This window comes from Bombyx mandarina, chromosome 10 (assembly GCF_030267445.1).
Source record: "Bombyx mandarina strain Sakado chromosome 10, ASM3026744v2".
NCBI classification, from domain to species: domain Eukaryota; kingdom Metazoa; phylum Arthropoda; class Insecta; order Lepidoptera; family Bombycidae; genus Bombyx; species Bombyx mandarina.
The window spans coordinates 6,136,134-6,153,327 of NC_143217.1; the positions used below are offsets into that span (position 1 = coordinate 6,136,134).

At 35.1% G+C, this 17,194-nt stretch overlaps 1 protein-coding gene across 7 annotated transcripts in view; it reads left to right on the forward strand.

Annotated features, from left to right (window-relative positions):
• The window catches only part of nemy (cytochrome b561 family member no extended memory), a 76,449-nt gene extending 60,952 nt beyond the window's left edge, over positions 1–15,497 (forward strand). For 3 of the 7 annotated variants that reach the window (XM_028182100.2, XM_028182103.2, XM_089730314.1), the window contains 4 exons: positions 7,910–8,145; positions 9,618–9,820; positions 10,630–10,799; positions 11,418–12,210. In XM_028182100.2, coding sequence (XP_028037901.1) covers positions 7,910–8,145; positions 9,618–9,820; positions 10,630–10,799; positions 11,418–11,580 — 772 coding nt within the window. In that variant the 3' untranslated portion in view covers positions 11,581–12,210. Of the gene's footprint in view, positions 1–7,909; positions 8,146–9,617; positions 9,821–10,629; positions 10,800–11,417 lie in introns of all 7 variants that reach the window. The other 4 variants (XM_028182101.2, XM_089730315.1, XM_089730313.1 and 1 more) reach the window with 2 other exon arrangements.
• The last annotated feature ends 1,697 nt before the right edge of the window (positions 15,498–17,194 follow it).

The following is a 17,194-nucleotide window of genomic DNA, read 5'->3' on the forward strand; positions in this document are numbered from 1 at the left end:
CTGTATACAACATTGTATCAGATGGCGAATCCTGGATATACGCGTACGAACTCGAAACAAAAAACCAGTCCCGAGTTTGGGTGTTCGAAAATGAGTTAAAGCCAACAAAAACTGTTCGTTCACGGAGTGTTGCAAAAAAAATGGTGGCCACGTTTGTCTCCAAAACCGGCCATGTTACGACTATTCCTCTTGAGGGACAAAGAACGGTTAATGCAGAATGGTATGCTAGCATTTGTTTGCCACAGGTCGTTTCTGAACTCCGCAAAGAGAACTGCAACCGCCGCATCATCCTCCATCACGACAATGCGAGTTCTCACACCGCGCACAGAACAAAAGAGTTTTTAGAGCAAGAAAACATAGAATTATTAGACCATCCGCCGTACAGCCCCGACCTAAGCCCTAATGATTTCTATACTTTCCCTAAAATAAAGAATAAATTGCGTGGACAGAGATTTTCATCACCTGAAGAGCTGTGGACGCCTACAAAACGGCCATTTTGGAGACCCCAACTTCCGAATGGAATTGTTGCTTCAATGATTGGTTCCATCGTATGGAAAAATGTGTCAAATTTCGCGGAGAATACTTCGAAAAGCAATAAATACATTTTTAAATAGTAATGTTGTGTCACTTCGTTAATTCTCGAAATTTTCAGTGCCGCCTATGTAATAATAAAATAATCTAATTAGCCGTTCCCTAGCTTCAAAGAGAGAAATGTGTGAAACATAAAACATATGGATGACAATAATTAATAAAAAATTAAATTCGGCATCTGGTATACTTTTTTTTACCGACTTTGTGACTATTTTGATTTTGTAAAATTATTTGTGTACTAAACAATAATAGACAAGACTGTGTGTAGTTTTATTAATGATGAATTATTTATTTTGAAACCAAATATTTTATACCTATTATTGTATATTTTTTGACTTGACAATGCCGCGATTGTGTGTGATCATAATGTAAACAAGCCAATCTTAAAGTTGGCAATAACATAAGTCGTACGAAAATGTTTTATTAAGTTATTTCAGGTAACTTTCTCCAATCTTACTTCGAAAGCATTTCCCATATAGCGGCATCTCTCGCGATTGACAGCTTTCATACATTCCTAGTGGGGAATATTGCATGTGTACGTCTAGGCATATGGCATATGCATTATTTGAAAGCGTAGTTCAAATGATGATTAAGTTTGGAAGAAAAACAATAAACATAAGTAGGTATTCCATTACGAACGTAGCTACTTGATAAATCAGGATAAGTATCAGCGGAGGTTAAATTAGTAAATAAGGTCAGGATTCTGATGCTATGGACGTATAATCGTTAAGAGCTCTAGCAACCCGGAAACGCATACTTCTGTCTTTTGATAATAACGGGACTAATGTCACATAATATCCTCTGCTTTTATACCAAAGTAAACCAGTTCACCTTCTCAAGTAATTGCCAATAGTTTTAAATTATTTATCCAAACCAGAGCATTCAAAGCTGCCCATTAACCAAGGGAAGTGTTTATTGATAAAATTCACAAGTATCTGTAAATCAAACGACCCGTGACACGTTTTAACTGTTTGGAAAGGAGGGCGTTTGAACGGTTTGGCAAATTCTTTATTTCGTTACAGTTCCGTGGTCTCGCTGTTACAATAACTGGGCCATTGTAATGGTGTTACATAATAAAAATATAATAACTACCATTGATAATGCAACAGTTTTATCTAATCAGTTAAGCGTCAGTCAGAAGTTTTATAGTTCACAAGGCTGCGGTTGTTTGTCTGCGTGTAATCCTTTTACATCTGTCAAAACTGTCTTTAAATTACACAACTGCTTCCGTTAATTATAGATCAAAGGAGTGCACGTCGTAAAATCACCCTTATAGTTAAGCTAATAAAGTTTGAATCTTACCATTTATGTTGGTTGTAAGATCTCTCGGCAGTTACTAACATTAATTGCTGCAAGAGGACTCTCGACAACAAGAGGTGAAGTTCTGAGAACTTTCCGCATGTGTGTTGATAATTTAACGGGGCATTTAAACGTTGGTACCGTCAAAATTGTTTGAAGAGGAACATAGAAGAGAATTCTTAATACCGTTCCAGTTTCAAACAGCTAAAGTTCCACGTATAGTAAGTACCTTGTCATAAAAACGTTGAGTGAAGTAATGTCGCTCTTTTCGTTACATGTAGGCCAGGAGTACCATGGTCGGTGGGGTCGATGACCGGCCCCCTCCCTTGGCTTTCGTCTCTAGACCCTGCACTACTACATTTCTACGTTGGGCCCATTGCCAGATCAAACGCAACAAGTTTGATGGCTGCTTTTTAAATTAGAAATCACTGCCCATCGGAGAGAAGGGAACGGGTGCTTTATCAGATCGTGCGGCACAAATTTCTTGATTGTTGAACTAATGTGTGAATTTAAGAGAAAAAGACGAAAGTGATACTTTATAATGCTCGCATTATGGTTATAATAGTAGTTGAATTAGCGAAATTTGTTCTCACATCTTATTTAATAGCTTGGTCTATTTATACTTCTTTTTTTGTTACAAATGGGATTAATAGTGTTAACATTAAAATTTGTAAATATAGCCAGTAACATATTAAGTTTTGGCTTAATAATAACAATGGCAAACGCTAGTGATTAAGAGTTGACTCTTCAATTCCTTCAGTTTTATAATAATACCTAATAATTATATATAATACCATAATTTAACGTATTTTATCTGACTGTATTAATATATTTTATTATTATTATTTCGCTATACATATAATAACAAAAAATTGTTACATTTCGAAATTTTATTTTGTCTATCACGGCTACACTAAAAACTTGTATTCTAAAAACCTAGTTTAAAAGAAAGCAAACTAAGTGGCAAGCTACATAGATATGTTTTGTTACTTTAGCTATTTGTATTGCTTTAAAAGTTAGCTTACGTGAATGAGCTATTTGAGAATATACGCTAAAAGGGAAGTAACAGTAGCACAAACAGAATGGAAGTAAGTCGTTGCAGTCGTATTTAAAGGATTTTGGAATAGTTTGTCAACCCAAATGTACTCAATCTATGTAAAAAGAACTAAAAATCATATTTTAAAACAAATCGGTTTTTATTGAGGTTTACATTATTGATAAAATTACATTAGTTTACTTATAAAAAGCCTATATAGCTACTTAGAATTTCCGTGTTTTAGATGAAACTATTTAATACGGAATTTCATAATTTTATTTCACAAATATTACTTTTAACATTCTACCCCTGGCGTTCTCACAAAAGAATGCGAAAGGCGAAATAAGTGGAATTATTCTCTTTGCCGACATCGTTGTCTTTACTAGAGGAAAATGCTTAACTTGTATAAGGTAAACGAAAAAAAATTAAGAAAATATATTAGTGCTTTTTCGTTTTTATATTAACTTAGTACAAAATACAGAATTTTTGGTTTGATGTTTTATATCGATTTAAATATCTAAATTAAAAAAAAAGCAATATCTACATAACTTATTTTTAATGGATCCACAATAGATTTTTTTGAACATTTAAGAATAATAGTTGTTTTAGAATAATTATAATTAAATATATATGTCGGTGCAATGTCACTATTTAGTTGACTAAAAATAGTTAAAGTTAAGAGTCAGAGTAAGAGTTAATTATTGTCATTATGGAAGGCAATGATAATGATGAAGAGAATGGCGTCAGCCACTCTGACGTCATCATTTTAAAACACCATGGAACCAGCCTGCTCCGTCATGTATTATCAACAATTTTAATGTACCTCCAATAAAACCTCATTCATATTATAAATGTATGTACACATTACCTTGAAAAGACAGAGGATACTTCGCCAATTTAAGCATCAATGGATTAAGTTGACCTTTGACTCACGTAACGAAGGGATAACATTAATTGAAGACCACTTTAAAATACATCGTTTGTTTATGTTCGAATGAGATTTCATTGAGTTTATTGGTTGAACTAATTTTGTAAAGTTCACCATTTTTGTATCATCAAATAGGTAAATTCTGAGACAACGAAAAATCTTTGAAAACGGTAATTCATTTTTGCAATATATCTATGGAAGCAAAACTAATAAATGCTATAGAGATAGATGGCTTTAATATAACTTTGTACTCAGCGTATATAATAATTAATTTCATGTGCATTCGATTCAATGAAAACAATACATTTTAATTATTGATACTTTTTCGTATAGTTTAGTTATAGCGTTTTATTAATTTTCAACCGGTAACGGATATTACGGTCAATAGCAAATTAATTACGATACGAAAATAATTAATCGGACTCTACCCTTATTGGTACTCGGGATTGTATTGATGGTGATCAAAAGAGATACTCCTTGATATGACATGACATGCCATCGCTATCAGCAAGATCCGACCAATTGCATTAGTACTGCATTTGAAGAGCCACCATTATGAGGTCGTCACACCATGAGGCCGTCAAGATTGTGAATCCAATTAGGCTATATTTCAATAATGTTGGAATTAAAGTTTGAGATAGCGTATTAATAAACTCATTGCGCTGTTAGTTTTGAAGTTTCTTATCAACGTTTAAATAGACTACATTTTATATTTACACGATTGTCTATAATACAAATTTAATAGACCTGCTTTTATTTTAAAGTAACAAGAATTTTATATTCAAGTATTGATTCATATAGTAACATATCCAATGAATATAATGAATGAGGTTTAATTAACTTAAATTAACTCGAAGCTATTTGTCCACGAATCCTGGCGAAATAACTGCGGAAGTTCCTGCGAAATCAGGCACAGCCTTCATTGCGTTCGATGTGGCGATATTTATCTAATTCAATATTGACCTCCGAAAATTTCGAACCTTGCGGAAAATCTAATTTGACGAGATATTTCTTATTAGAAAGTAGTTTAATATTAAGAATTTATATTTATCTATACTTCTTATACTAATATTATAAAGAGGAAAGATTTGTTTGTTTGTTTGTTTGTTTGTATTTGAATTAGCTCCGAAACTACTGAACCGATTTGAAAAATTATTTCATTGTTTGGAAGCTACACTATTCCCGAGTGACATAGACTATAATAATCTTTTTTGATGCCGCATTAAGTGTTCTTTTTTTAAAAAAAATAAAACAACGTCAAATATCGTTGAGATTTTTGTTAAAGACCCGAGCGGAGCCGGAGCGGGCCGCTTGTTATTTATAAACATAGACTTAAACAAAATATATTTTGTTTATCTTTACCTGATGCGTATTGGAATGAAAATTATACCATACCATTCAATTGTAAATTTACGAATAGTCAATCGAGTAAGCGCTGATCACACAAAACTATTCGACGAATTACAGTGTGAGTTTTGTGTTCAAAATGGTCCTTTTTATTTATTGCTTAGATGGGTGGACGAGCTCACAACCCACCTGGTGTTAAATGGTTACAGGAGCCCATAGACATCTACAACGTAAATGCGTCACTCGAATTGAGATATAAGTTCTAAGGTCTCAAGTACTCTCAAGATGTCCTACCACCAGTAGATATTTTCCAGTCCTATATTTTCGAAATGTTTAGGTATAGAACACGGAGACATTTTACAAAATGTGCTTATCGTTCCGTGACGTGGCTCCCCCTGCATCCTGTACACTCGAGCATTCTACAGTACGTAGTATCGATAGTACAGTAAGTTCAGTTTCTGTACAGTTCTGAGCTCTTCTCGATTTTTAGCTACTAAATACCTACAAATATTTATTTGATTCTGAATTGCTATGCATTAACCAGTAATCATACATTTAAATGATTGTAAACAAATTCTTTATACAATCACCAATCTTATATCAACACGACTTAGCTTGAACAACGACGCCTTGTCCACGAGTAGATTGTACTCTGTGCCCAAACAATTCTAGTGGATATTACAGTATCAATGGAGCTGCGGTTTCCTCACAAACCTGTCGATTTAGATAAGTCGTTTCTATCAAACGGGTTCCTTGAACATGTCCTATTCAGCTAGTTATCGACCCGGTTCGATACGTATTGGGAATAAGTAGGCTTAAGCTCTCGTTCTGCGTATCGGGCAATTTCAATATTTAATTGGATATTTTGACGTCAGATCGAAGAGGAAGTCTGAAAGTAGCGCTAGTTACATCTCTATATATAAAAATGAATTGCTGTTCGTTAGTCTCGCTAAAACTCGAGAACGGCTGGACCGATTTAGCTAATTTTGGTCTTGAATTATTTGTGGAAGTCCAGGGAACGTTTAAAATATAAAAATATAAAAATGCTCGGAATTAAATAAAAATGACAATTTTGTTTTTCCTTTGATGTGTCCCCCGTCGGACGAATTCCTTTTGTTTGTTTTAAGTTTGTATTATACAAAATTTTAGGTCTTTTATTTATCGATTGAGGCACTAAGAAGTCTGCCGGGTCAGCTAGTATAAGTATAATAAAGAGTTTGTAGGTTATCGTGGTATGGACATGTTATGTGAAGATGGGATGATCATGTGGCCAAAAATACTCTGGGTATGAAACAATGAAAACAACATCGAAATTATTAGTGAAGTACCTAATTATATTTTGTTTAGGAAAATTGAGTGCGTGATATCAATATCAAGCTATCCGATTTCAACATTTTAAGACTTATGATGTTTTTACGTTTGCTATATTTCTTTTTGTATTAGCATTAACTTCACCGCCAAATAAAATTGAGCCTCTTTCTTTTCGTGTGCCACCACAATTAAATGCATAGTTATTATAAATAATGTATATTAATGTATTCTAACAGTATAAGCTGCAGCGCTTAGTATCTAAAATTTCGACCTTACATCACAATATGTCTGGCGTTCACACATGGTAGTGACTAGCGCTTAAAAAATTTGTATATTTAATTTCTCGCGCACATAAGTTCGGATGCATTCAAACATTGAAATTACAAATGCTATATTTGAAAGGTAACTAAATGCTAAAATTTTCGGGATAGGTTATTTATAGTACTGATTTATATGTAGTATTAGATCGATTATAGTTAGATCCAAAAAATCGAAACGCCAAAAACGAGACCAAAAACTTCACTAACCAACCAAAATCGTTATAAAACAGGTTTTATCAAATGTTTTTTTTTATTGCATAGGTGGACAAGCTCACGGCCCACCTGATGTTAAGCGGTTACGGAAGCCCATAGACATCTACAACGTAAATGCCGCCACCCAGTCTCAGTTCAGTACAACGGATGTCCCACCCTTCAAACCAAAACGCAGTACTGCTTCCGGGCAGAAATAGGCAGGATGATGCTACCTACCTGTGCGATGTGTATCTGTCTATTCAATGCTGAGATACATGACAGTCAAACAAATATAGCCCGTGTTACTGAATTAACTATGACGACGAATTCTAACGACAACTAAACATTGACACGCCCAAATCTGTTCAGGAATTTAAAAGTTACGACGTAATACGGAATTTCACATATGTGGATGAACATGAAGCCTGAACATTGTATTCCTGGTTTGAGCAGACGAGTAAAAAAAAACAGTGGCTACTACAAATAAATATTTGGAAAGTTATCCATAAAACAGTAGTGTTTTAGAGAGAGACTTTTTATTTTTTATAATCTAAATATATATGTATATTGTAATCGATAAGTGTGATGAATCGATATTTATTTTGACTTATTTAAATATATGTTTTTATTTAATTTTTGTTGCACAGATGGGTGAACGAGCTCACAGCCCAAACGGTGTTAAGAGGTTATCGGAGCCCATAGACCATAGTAAATGCCACCACACACCTTGAGATATGACTTCTATGGGCTCAATATAATTGCCAACGGCTGCCCCACCCTTCAAACCGAAACGCTTCACGGCTGAAATAAGCAGAGTGGCGGTACTTACCCGCGCGGACTCACAAGAGGTTCTACCGCCAGTAACAATTGTTGTTAAATTTACAGCCAACGCAGTCGGTCCTATGACTCGGATGACCACGAGCGAGGTGCCTGCGAGTGGTGCGAGTATGCCCTCGTGATCACTTTGGCGACGGTGCTGCTCATTGGGGTCTCCGCTCTGACCATCTTCTGGGTGTTCTACTACCGCGGGGGATATGCCTGGGCCGACGACACCCCAGACAAGCAGTTCAACTTGCACCCGACTCTCATGGTGGCCGGTTTCGTTACATTCTGCGGTTTCTGTAAGTTTCTATGACAGGTATTTTACTAAGCTTTTTTAATTTTTTATTGCTTAGATCGGTGGACGAGCTCACAGCCCACCTGGTGTTAAATAGTTACTGGAGCCCATAGACATCTACGACGTAAATGCGCCACCTACCTTGAGATATAATTTGAGATATAAGATACATGACGTCACGGATCACGTGGTGTTAAATGGTACCGGAGCGGTCTTCGAATTTGAATTCGAATATTTTATTAAATTAAAATAAAAACATTTATTTTAAACAAAACGCACTTCCAACCAGCTCACATCCCAAATACTAAAATACTTCCCAAAATTTGTAATTTTGCGGGCACGTCTTTATTCCTTCCTTCTCAGTCGTGTCACTCTTGACAGAGTGGTCGTGATCTTCATGTAGTGTTGGAAGGGGCAGACTTGATGCGTCTCACGATGTCGCGCCATCTCTCCCTGCTCGAGGCCATTCTACTGCACTCATTTAGGGGACCTCCCACTGCAGTTTTAATTTGGTCGGTCCACCGCATTGGTGGCCTCCCGCGCGGTCTTGTACCATCAACGCTTCCCTGTACAACATCAACTAACATCAATTCCTTCGTAGCAGAAGTATCTCCATACACGCATTGGCTACGTATTTATTTAAGACGAAAATATACTATTATGTATAATATTCCGAATTATTGAATAGTTGCATCATTCGACACAATTAAACCTCGTCTTAAAAAATCCTCAGTCTAAAATGAAAATCTCGAAAACAGAACATCCGAAAAGCCGACTGAGCTTTGCAAAGAGTCACGTTCTGCGGTTTCCTTGTTATTTGTTACGGTTAAAGTTTGCTTAGTTTAGTTCGGCGGCAATTTCAATATTTCGTCTTTACGCATTAAAAGTGTACAATTTCCAAAAAATATTCGAAATTGAGTTAATGTTAATGTAAATGTTCATGCGATACTTCGACTCTGTTACCGGACTCACGCATGACTTATATTCTTGATTAAAATCTCTATTTCTCGTCTAGTTTCTTTCTCTCCCGAGAACATTTCGTCTTTTCGCTTTAAAAGTGTACAATTTCCAAAAATATTCGAAATTGACTTAATAGGCGGAATCATTTAGTATCACCAGTATTTTTCTCATAAATATTTTCAAAAGAGCGTAGTTTAGTTTTAGTTTTTTTTTTTTAGTTTACCTATATTTTGACTACTATTAACAAAATTAATACATAATTTTATCTTACTTTAAAAGATAGATAATGTAACTGGTAAAAACTAAAAAATTAACGTTGCAAAGATGATTAATATTAAAAATATCATATGTTAAACCTTGAAAACATTCTCCTGTAAAATTTAGTAAGTTTTGAGATTATACAGTTTTAATCCGAGAAGACGAGTTATACAGTATAAAAGATTTTTTTTAAACCTCAACTCTGCGAATACTCATCCAAAGAGATTTTACTAAAAAAAAATATTTTAAATCTTGCAGCCGTGCTCTTGTACCGTATCTGTCGATGCTTCCGGCGCATCTATGTCAAACTGCTGCACGCCATCTTCCACGCGTTAGCGTTCCCGTGCATCGTTATCGGCTTCCTGGCTGTCCTCGACTACCACAACAAGAAGGGCATCAACAACTTCTATTCGCTCCACAGCTGGATTGGCTTCGTCGCCATGGGACTGTTTGGATTACAGGTACAGCTCATCCATACTATCTGGAACCGCTGGGTTTCTCCTTTTTTTATTGCTTAGTTGGGTGGACGAGCTCACAGCTCACCTGGTGTTAAGTGGTTACTGGAGCCCATAGACTTCTACGATGTAAATGCGCCACCCACCTTGAGATATAAGTTCTAAGGTCTCAGTATAGTTACAACAGCTGCTCCACCCTTCAAACCGAAACGCATTACTGCAGAAATAAGCAGGGTGGTGATACCTACCCGCGCGGACTCACAAGTGCACCTACCACCAGTAATATACCCTAATCTGCAGTAATTTTACATTCTGCATAACGAACAGTTTGATGATCAGCTAAAACTCACAGAAGTTTTTTTTTTTTTAAGAGATTTTATGACCTGGTAACTGAGACCTCTAAGTCATGTCTTATTTTAATGTATATTCTTAATTTTATGAAAAATGATATTATGGAGTGAAATGAAATGAAAATGATTAATTTGAGACATTAATCAACTGGGATGAAATTAAATGAGATGATATGAGATGAAATCTAATCTCAGTAAAATGGTGGTCATTTACTAAGATTTTTTCAGTGGACTTTTTGGAGGATCCCGAGAAGTTACGTCCAGCGGCTTTGTTTCATTTTCCCACATTTGTGCACTTTCACAGATATTAAACGGTTAATAAACCACCATTATTACACATTTAAACCCGAAGAAACACTAAATAGACAAAATAAAACAAATCACACAACTTCACTCCTCGCGTTCCCGAAGATAACATCCGCGCAATCACAGATTAGTCAAAATTTTGTCTTATCTGTCTTCCAGTACGCAGTCGGCTTCTTTAGCTTCCTCCTACTGTTGATTTGCAATAAAGGCACCGCTGGATTCCGCGCTTCCTTGGTACCGATCCACGCCGCCTTTGGAATCCTGACCTTCGTACTCGGTGTCGCTGCTTGTCTCACCGGACTCACTGAAAAGGCAATCTTTGCGCTCGGGTATGTAAAACGTTCTCACTTAAATCATTTCCTCTATGTCCGTTTACGTTATTCTAAATTCAAAATCGTCGTTGTCAAACCAAAATCTGCTATGTGCATTTTTTGAGATTTTTACTTTTTGACCTTTTCGTATAGTTCACAGCCCTATCTACCATATAAAAAAAAACTGTTATGTGTCTATAGCTTTAATATTTATCTATAGCTTTCATTTGATATAGTTCTTAAAAATTCACCTTCATATATTCAGTAGGCAGCGGCTTGGTTCTGCCTTTGGCATTGCTGAAGTTCATGGGCGACGGTAACCACTCACTATCAGGTGGGCCGTGTGCTCGTCTGCCTACAAGGGCAATAAAATAAAAAAATCAAAATAGAGTTTTTGCACATATCAAATTATGGTTTGACAACAAGAAATACAACATCAAAACTTATTTGACATTTCATTTTTATAATTGTATTTTGACTGTTATACGGGCATCCCTAGATTTTGAGTAATGTTTCAGGCTAGCATGTTTGCATGTAGTCGTCCTTGTAGCTTGCCTGTTCATTTTTCTTTACATATCCATGTGTGTTTTACGTTTAGCTTGTGTATGTGAGTTGCTTGTGTATGCGTATTCGCAGTGCGGACCGATACAGCGGCTTGGTCGACGAGGGAATAATAATAAACGCGATCGGGGTCTCTATGGTTGCGATACTCGGCGTAGTGATGTACATCTTGTCGAGGGAAAAGTTCCGACCCGCAGAGGCACGGGAACGACTCACCAGGACCTCTGTGGACTTGTAGAATGGACCTAATAAGTAATTACGTTATATGTAAAATGCAGAGGAAGTTTGATAAAAAAAAAAACTTCAATGATTTTGGTTTTGGATAGAAAAAAAAAAAAACTAGATTTGTGTCAATTTTGGTTGAAAAAACGAATAGAGTTAAAATCGTTTAGTTTAGCATATACTATAGTGCTGTAAAATTTAGTTATTTTTAACGAATCTATAGCTTTAGCTTATTATAGCAGGTTAGAGATTAATATAAAATCTACGTTATTTTTTTAAGTAGTGTTATTTTGATAGCATTTAAGTACGCATGTCAGAGGCTCACTTTGTTACATCTTGAGATTTAGATGAGGTTATTATTATACCTAAATAAAGCTATTTACTAGTTATAGATTAAACTTAACGGAGAAACAAACGTTTTATGAACTGAACTGAAAGATATAACTTTAATCAGGTAGGTAAATTTATTTGCATCTAATTTCTTTGTATTTAATTTGCGAGGCATGTTAGAACACTAAGGACCAATGTAACGAGGATATGTGCCGTTTTTTTGTTGTTGTTGTTGAAATGCTTCGGTCTGTATCAGACCAAATATTTTTTAAGTGGCATTGTGTTTTATTGCATCAAAAATAAATCGATGTTTGATGATTAGCGCTGTTCATTATTTCATTTCTGCATAATTCGTTATGTAATACATAAGACATCGCTTGGTTTTGTATGTGCTGCTTCTGTTTGTTGCATTATCTTTGTACGTAAAGTCCTTTATTGTTGGTGTTTTCAATAAAATCATCAATTAGAATTTGGATGTCATTGAACATTCTAATTGAAAGTCAAAATAAAACTCTACAACAGGGAAAACAGTTAATTTCGTGTGTCGCTCATTTTCGAGTTATAAAAAAACTTAAAAAAATATAATAATAAAAAAAGTTTTGATATAATCATATTCCGTATAGAAATGTAGGTAATTTTGATTTAATTTCTCTTTAACGTATATCTATCTACTCTTAGTGTGCCTTAAATCTAAAAGTATTAAATTAGATTAAACTTCACAAGTACTATACGATTTTTAACTAACTAATTTCTAAATTTAAATTCCCTGTTAATATAAAATATATGATTATGTATTATTTAAAGGCTTCTTTAACACCTACTAATTACACCACTATATAGCAGTTTCTTGTCGAGATATAGATCAATCAGTAAAATATATACAATACTGGTGGTAGGACCTCTTGTGAGTCCGCGCGGGTAGGTACCACCACCCTGCCTATTTCTGCCGTGAAGCAGTAACGCGTTTCGGTTTGAAGGGCGGGGCAGCCGTTGTAACTATACTTGAGACCGTAGAACTGATATCTCAAGGTGGGTGGCGCATTTACGTCGCAAATGTCTAGGGGTTCCAGCAACCACTTAATACCAGGTGGGCTGTGAGCTCGTCCACCCACCTAAGCAATTAAAAAAAAATTTGTATGGAATTAGATTGACTCGACAAGAAACTGTGTGTTGGCGATTATTTCTAACAATTATCCGTGTAATCGGACACGCAGGAGCGAGCAGTACCCGCTTTTGGAACCTGAAGCGATCGTTATCAACGCTATCGGAATGAGTGTGGTTGCTGTTGCCGTCGTTGTGCTTTACACTGTACGCGGCACTGGCGGCTACAGGCTCCGCAAGGTCGCCCAGCACCCGAGTTAAACAACCAACGACAGTGTACACTTGGAGACAAATTAATGATGTGCTGCTTTTATCATATTAAACGTGCCAACTTTACACTACCTACGCGAAAACTCGAAAAAATTAAAACGATATTACATTAGATTTCAAATCAAGTATCAAGAATGAAGTATAAACGTACATAAATCGCTCTAATCCTTTGCCCTAATATTATCAATAATTTGTCTCCGAGCATATTTCGTTAAAAAGATATCGATAAAGTTATGCTTGACGTTCTCAACACTAACGTCGACCGAACTAAATAAATACAGATACGACGAAATATTATTTACGTTTCCGTATTCTATGAAAGACGTCTAGTTTTATATTACAATCGTTGACTTGTTTCAATTATTATAACAAACAAAACATGATTGTATGTATCGTTTAGCTCAAATTTGTTGATTAGGTGAATATTTTATTGGGAACTTGACATTATCATTAATAGGGTTGTGCATCGTTTCATTTTAAAATATTTGAAATTCGAAATTGTGAGCTGATTCCGTCTTGAGTCGTAATCGATTTATTACTTGGATAACTAGGGTTGATAATCAAGAATTGAAATGAGTAATAAGCTTAATAAAAATCCACAACTCATGAATTAAAATGCTTGACAACAATATAAACATTTAGAATTTTAAAAAGTTGATCCAGAAAAATATAATGAGCCGAAAAAAATATATTATAATAATAACCAATCAGTAGCAAATAAGTATTTCCGTGTCGTAGGTGGAAAAGGAAATATATTATCACAAAAGAGAATTAGTCTTTCACATTGGACCTTGGAATTTTTGAGATTCATATTCAACTCTGTACTCACATTACCGTGGTGAATAAAGTTACGATAATAATAAATTATATGCTACTGTGTTAGCTAAAGTTATTAATGTCATAGTTATTCTTACAACAGTTTTCACCTTTAACATATTCTCGATATTTCGGCACTGTGAGCCTTAATTCCCGTGTAGACTACACGAAATAATAACGGCCTGTAAAGTTTAAAATAAAACAAATTTTATGTATCGATTCAGAATTACAAATAATAAATTAAAATACAGCAACTCGCAAAGTGAAAATCAAGAGGCCATAAAAATAACAAGACGATTATTTCATCAAGTCTAATATAGGTTTTTAAGTACCTATGTATTTAGATGTAACTTGTATATAATTTTTAACTAATTTAATGTAACGTGCGAGTGTTTGATAGTTGTAGTGCGTGGTGAAGTCGTAGATTTAATCTTTAAATACATATTTAATCAGTATGAACACCGGTATATTATAACATGTTAAGAAAATATGTGAATGAAAAATATTTGAACCTAAGAGAAACCCTAAAACAAAATAAATTTCAAAAAAGGTTTACAAACATTTTATTCAACGTAAAAGTAATAAATTACTAATGACAGTAAACTTAAGAGTGAAGTGTTCGTCGCAGTTGCCAAATTCTGTGTGTGATGTCATCTTTGTCGTCATCAATTTTAAGTAATATATTATTATTATGAATAATCTAAATAAAAGTAGCATGTTTACTATAAGTAGGATAATGCTCAAGGTGTTTCGTTTTGTACACGGGGTACCTTCGCATTCTTTCTTAATAATAAGTAAATGTTATATTTAATTAATAAATATACAATACTGTAGCGTAATCTTGTATGCGTATTTAACGCCGAATTGCATTCCAAGGAAAACACCATTTAATGACGACTTTTTGATTATTTTTGAGGGTGGGTACATTGCGATCAGTACTAAGACTGCAATTTGTAAGTGGGTCTTTATTTGAATCGCGAATCTTATAATTTACATGTAACGCATTTTAAGAATTTACAATAAAATCCAGTTTTTGTGGATCCCTTTCGAACAGCGGGGCCAAGTTTTTTATTATTATACACAAGAGACAGTTGCTGGTAGCGTTGTTTGAGTTTTCTTGGAACTATCCAAATATTCATTTAAAATTTATACCACACAACAGAGATTTAACATGGTACCTGCTTATTAAATGTTACAATAAAATAGTATTTATTTGTGTAATGTTGTTTCTAGTTACGCTAATAAGTTGCAGTGACGTTTGTCATACGGTTTCAAATTTTATTAGTTCAGAGTGTTTGAAATTTAATTTCCTAAGTTGTGTTTAAGCAGTTGAAATATGAATTTTATCACTGTTTACATTTTTAAATATTTATACGGCATTCATAATGATACATTAATATACTTGTATTAAAATAAGTTGTTTTATTTCATTGTTATCCCTTCTGATTCCGTTTTTTTGGGTGTCGAAGATTTACGACCACACAGACGAGGACACGTCGCCTTTTTTGTCTGTTCTAGACTGTTTGGTAGTAAAAAGCTATTAATTAACCTCTGTTAATTTAGTGGAGTAGAAATGTGACGGCGGGGTTTGGTGTCTGGCGTAACGACCTCTAAAATTTCTCTGCCTGTTCCGTACAAACTTTATTGCTCAGTAGTCAATTTTGTTCTCACTAATATCGAATAGATACCTCGCAGATTAGCGACCTCTAATATTTGGTCCGCACAAGGCTTGGGCCTAGTCTGCCTTAAGACAAGTTCGCACTGCGGAAACGACAATTTTTTTTATGAAAGGTCACTGTAGCTCAAGGACATCAGCAATGCCAGCATAAAAGTATACCAAAGTATGCTTATTGTACATCACAGTCAAATAAGTTTTTACTTTTTAAACAAAGCACAAAGGACGACCTTATCGCTAACACAAATACAATGACCGTATCGTGAGCTGGCACGGGTACTATTATTCTTCCTATTTCTCCTGCGAAGCAGTAATAGTTTAAAACGCACAACAACCGTCATATTGAAACTTCGATCTCATGATTCAAGGTCGGTGGCGGCTTTCCCGCTGTGATGGTTATGGGTTTCGGAAAACAATCCTATCTTCTGATTAAGACAATAAGAACTGACGAGCGCGTTTCGCCTACCAAGGAAAATTGATTTGAACCACAAGCAGGACTCGTAAATATCATACTAAACCATAACTAAAAGTCACTTAGCAGTGATGCAAACAAGCACTTTCACATTTCTGAATTAAACAAAATCGAATCGATATCATAATAATATCATATACGTGAGATCCGTTACTAAACTACTAGATGCTGTGAGTTCGATTTCCACATCAGCCGAAAAATTGCGTGTCTAATAGGTTCTTTGCTCTGTGAACCTGTATAAATTTATATATCAGTTTCTGGTTCCCATAGTAAAGGGACTACTATAATAATATAGGGATCAGATGATCGTGTGTTATTGGTTCTCGATTATTTATTAAACTTAGTTTATAAATCATTTATGGACGAAAAGGTAATTAGTTAGCTATCTCTGCACCAAATAGTAATGTTCCTTAAATTGCGAACTCATGTCGTTAATTGTACTCTTACACTAGTTTTTAAGAGTATATAAAATTTAGATGGAATGCGTTTCTAAATAATTATTTCGTGAAGGTTGTCGTTACGTAAATATTTATCGTAAGCTATCGAAATTCGATATGGGCGCGTACTTGTAATTGCCTGAACCAAACTGTGTTTACATCTTCATGGCACTAATATTTTGAATCACACCAGAGATAAAGAAGCCTTGCTCGAGTTACAAGCAGAATAATTTATAATCGGGGCGTTCCGGAGACGAATGACAAGGTAACGGAATAATTTCGCTTTCATTTTAGGATTCTATCCCAATGGAAATTGAACGGGTTACAATTCTCACACCCGACTATTGACCATTAGGCATATGTGAACCCTTAAAGATCACATTAAACCTTTTTACCGGTGGGGGTGGTCATTCCAAAGCATTGGACTTTTTTATTGCATAGATGGTGTCCTACGTCCACGGCCACACCTGGTGGTTATCGGAGTCCCTAGGCCAACATGAATGACGCCACCTATCTGAAGACACGAAGG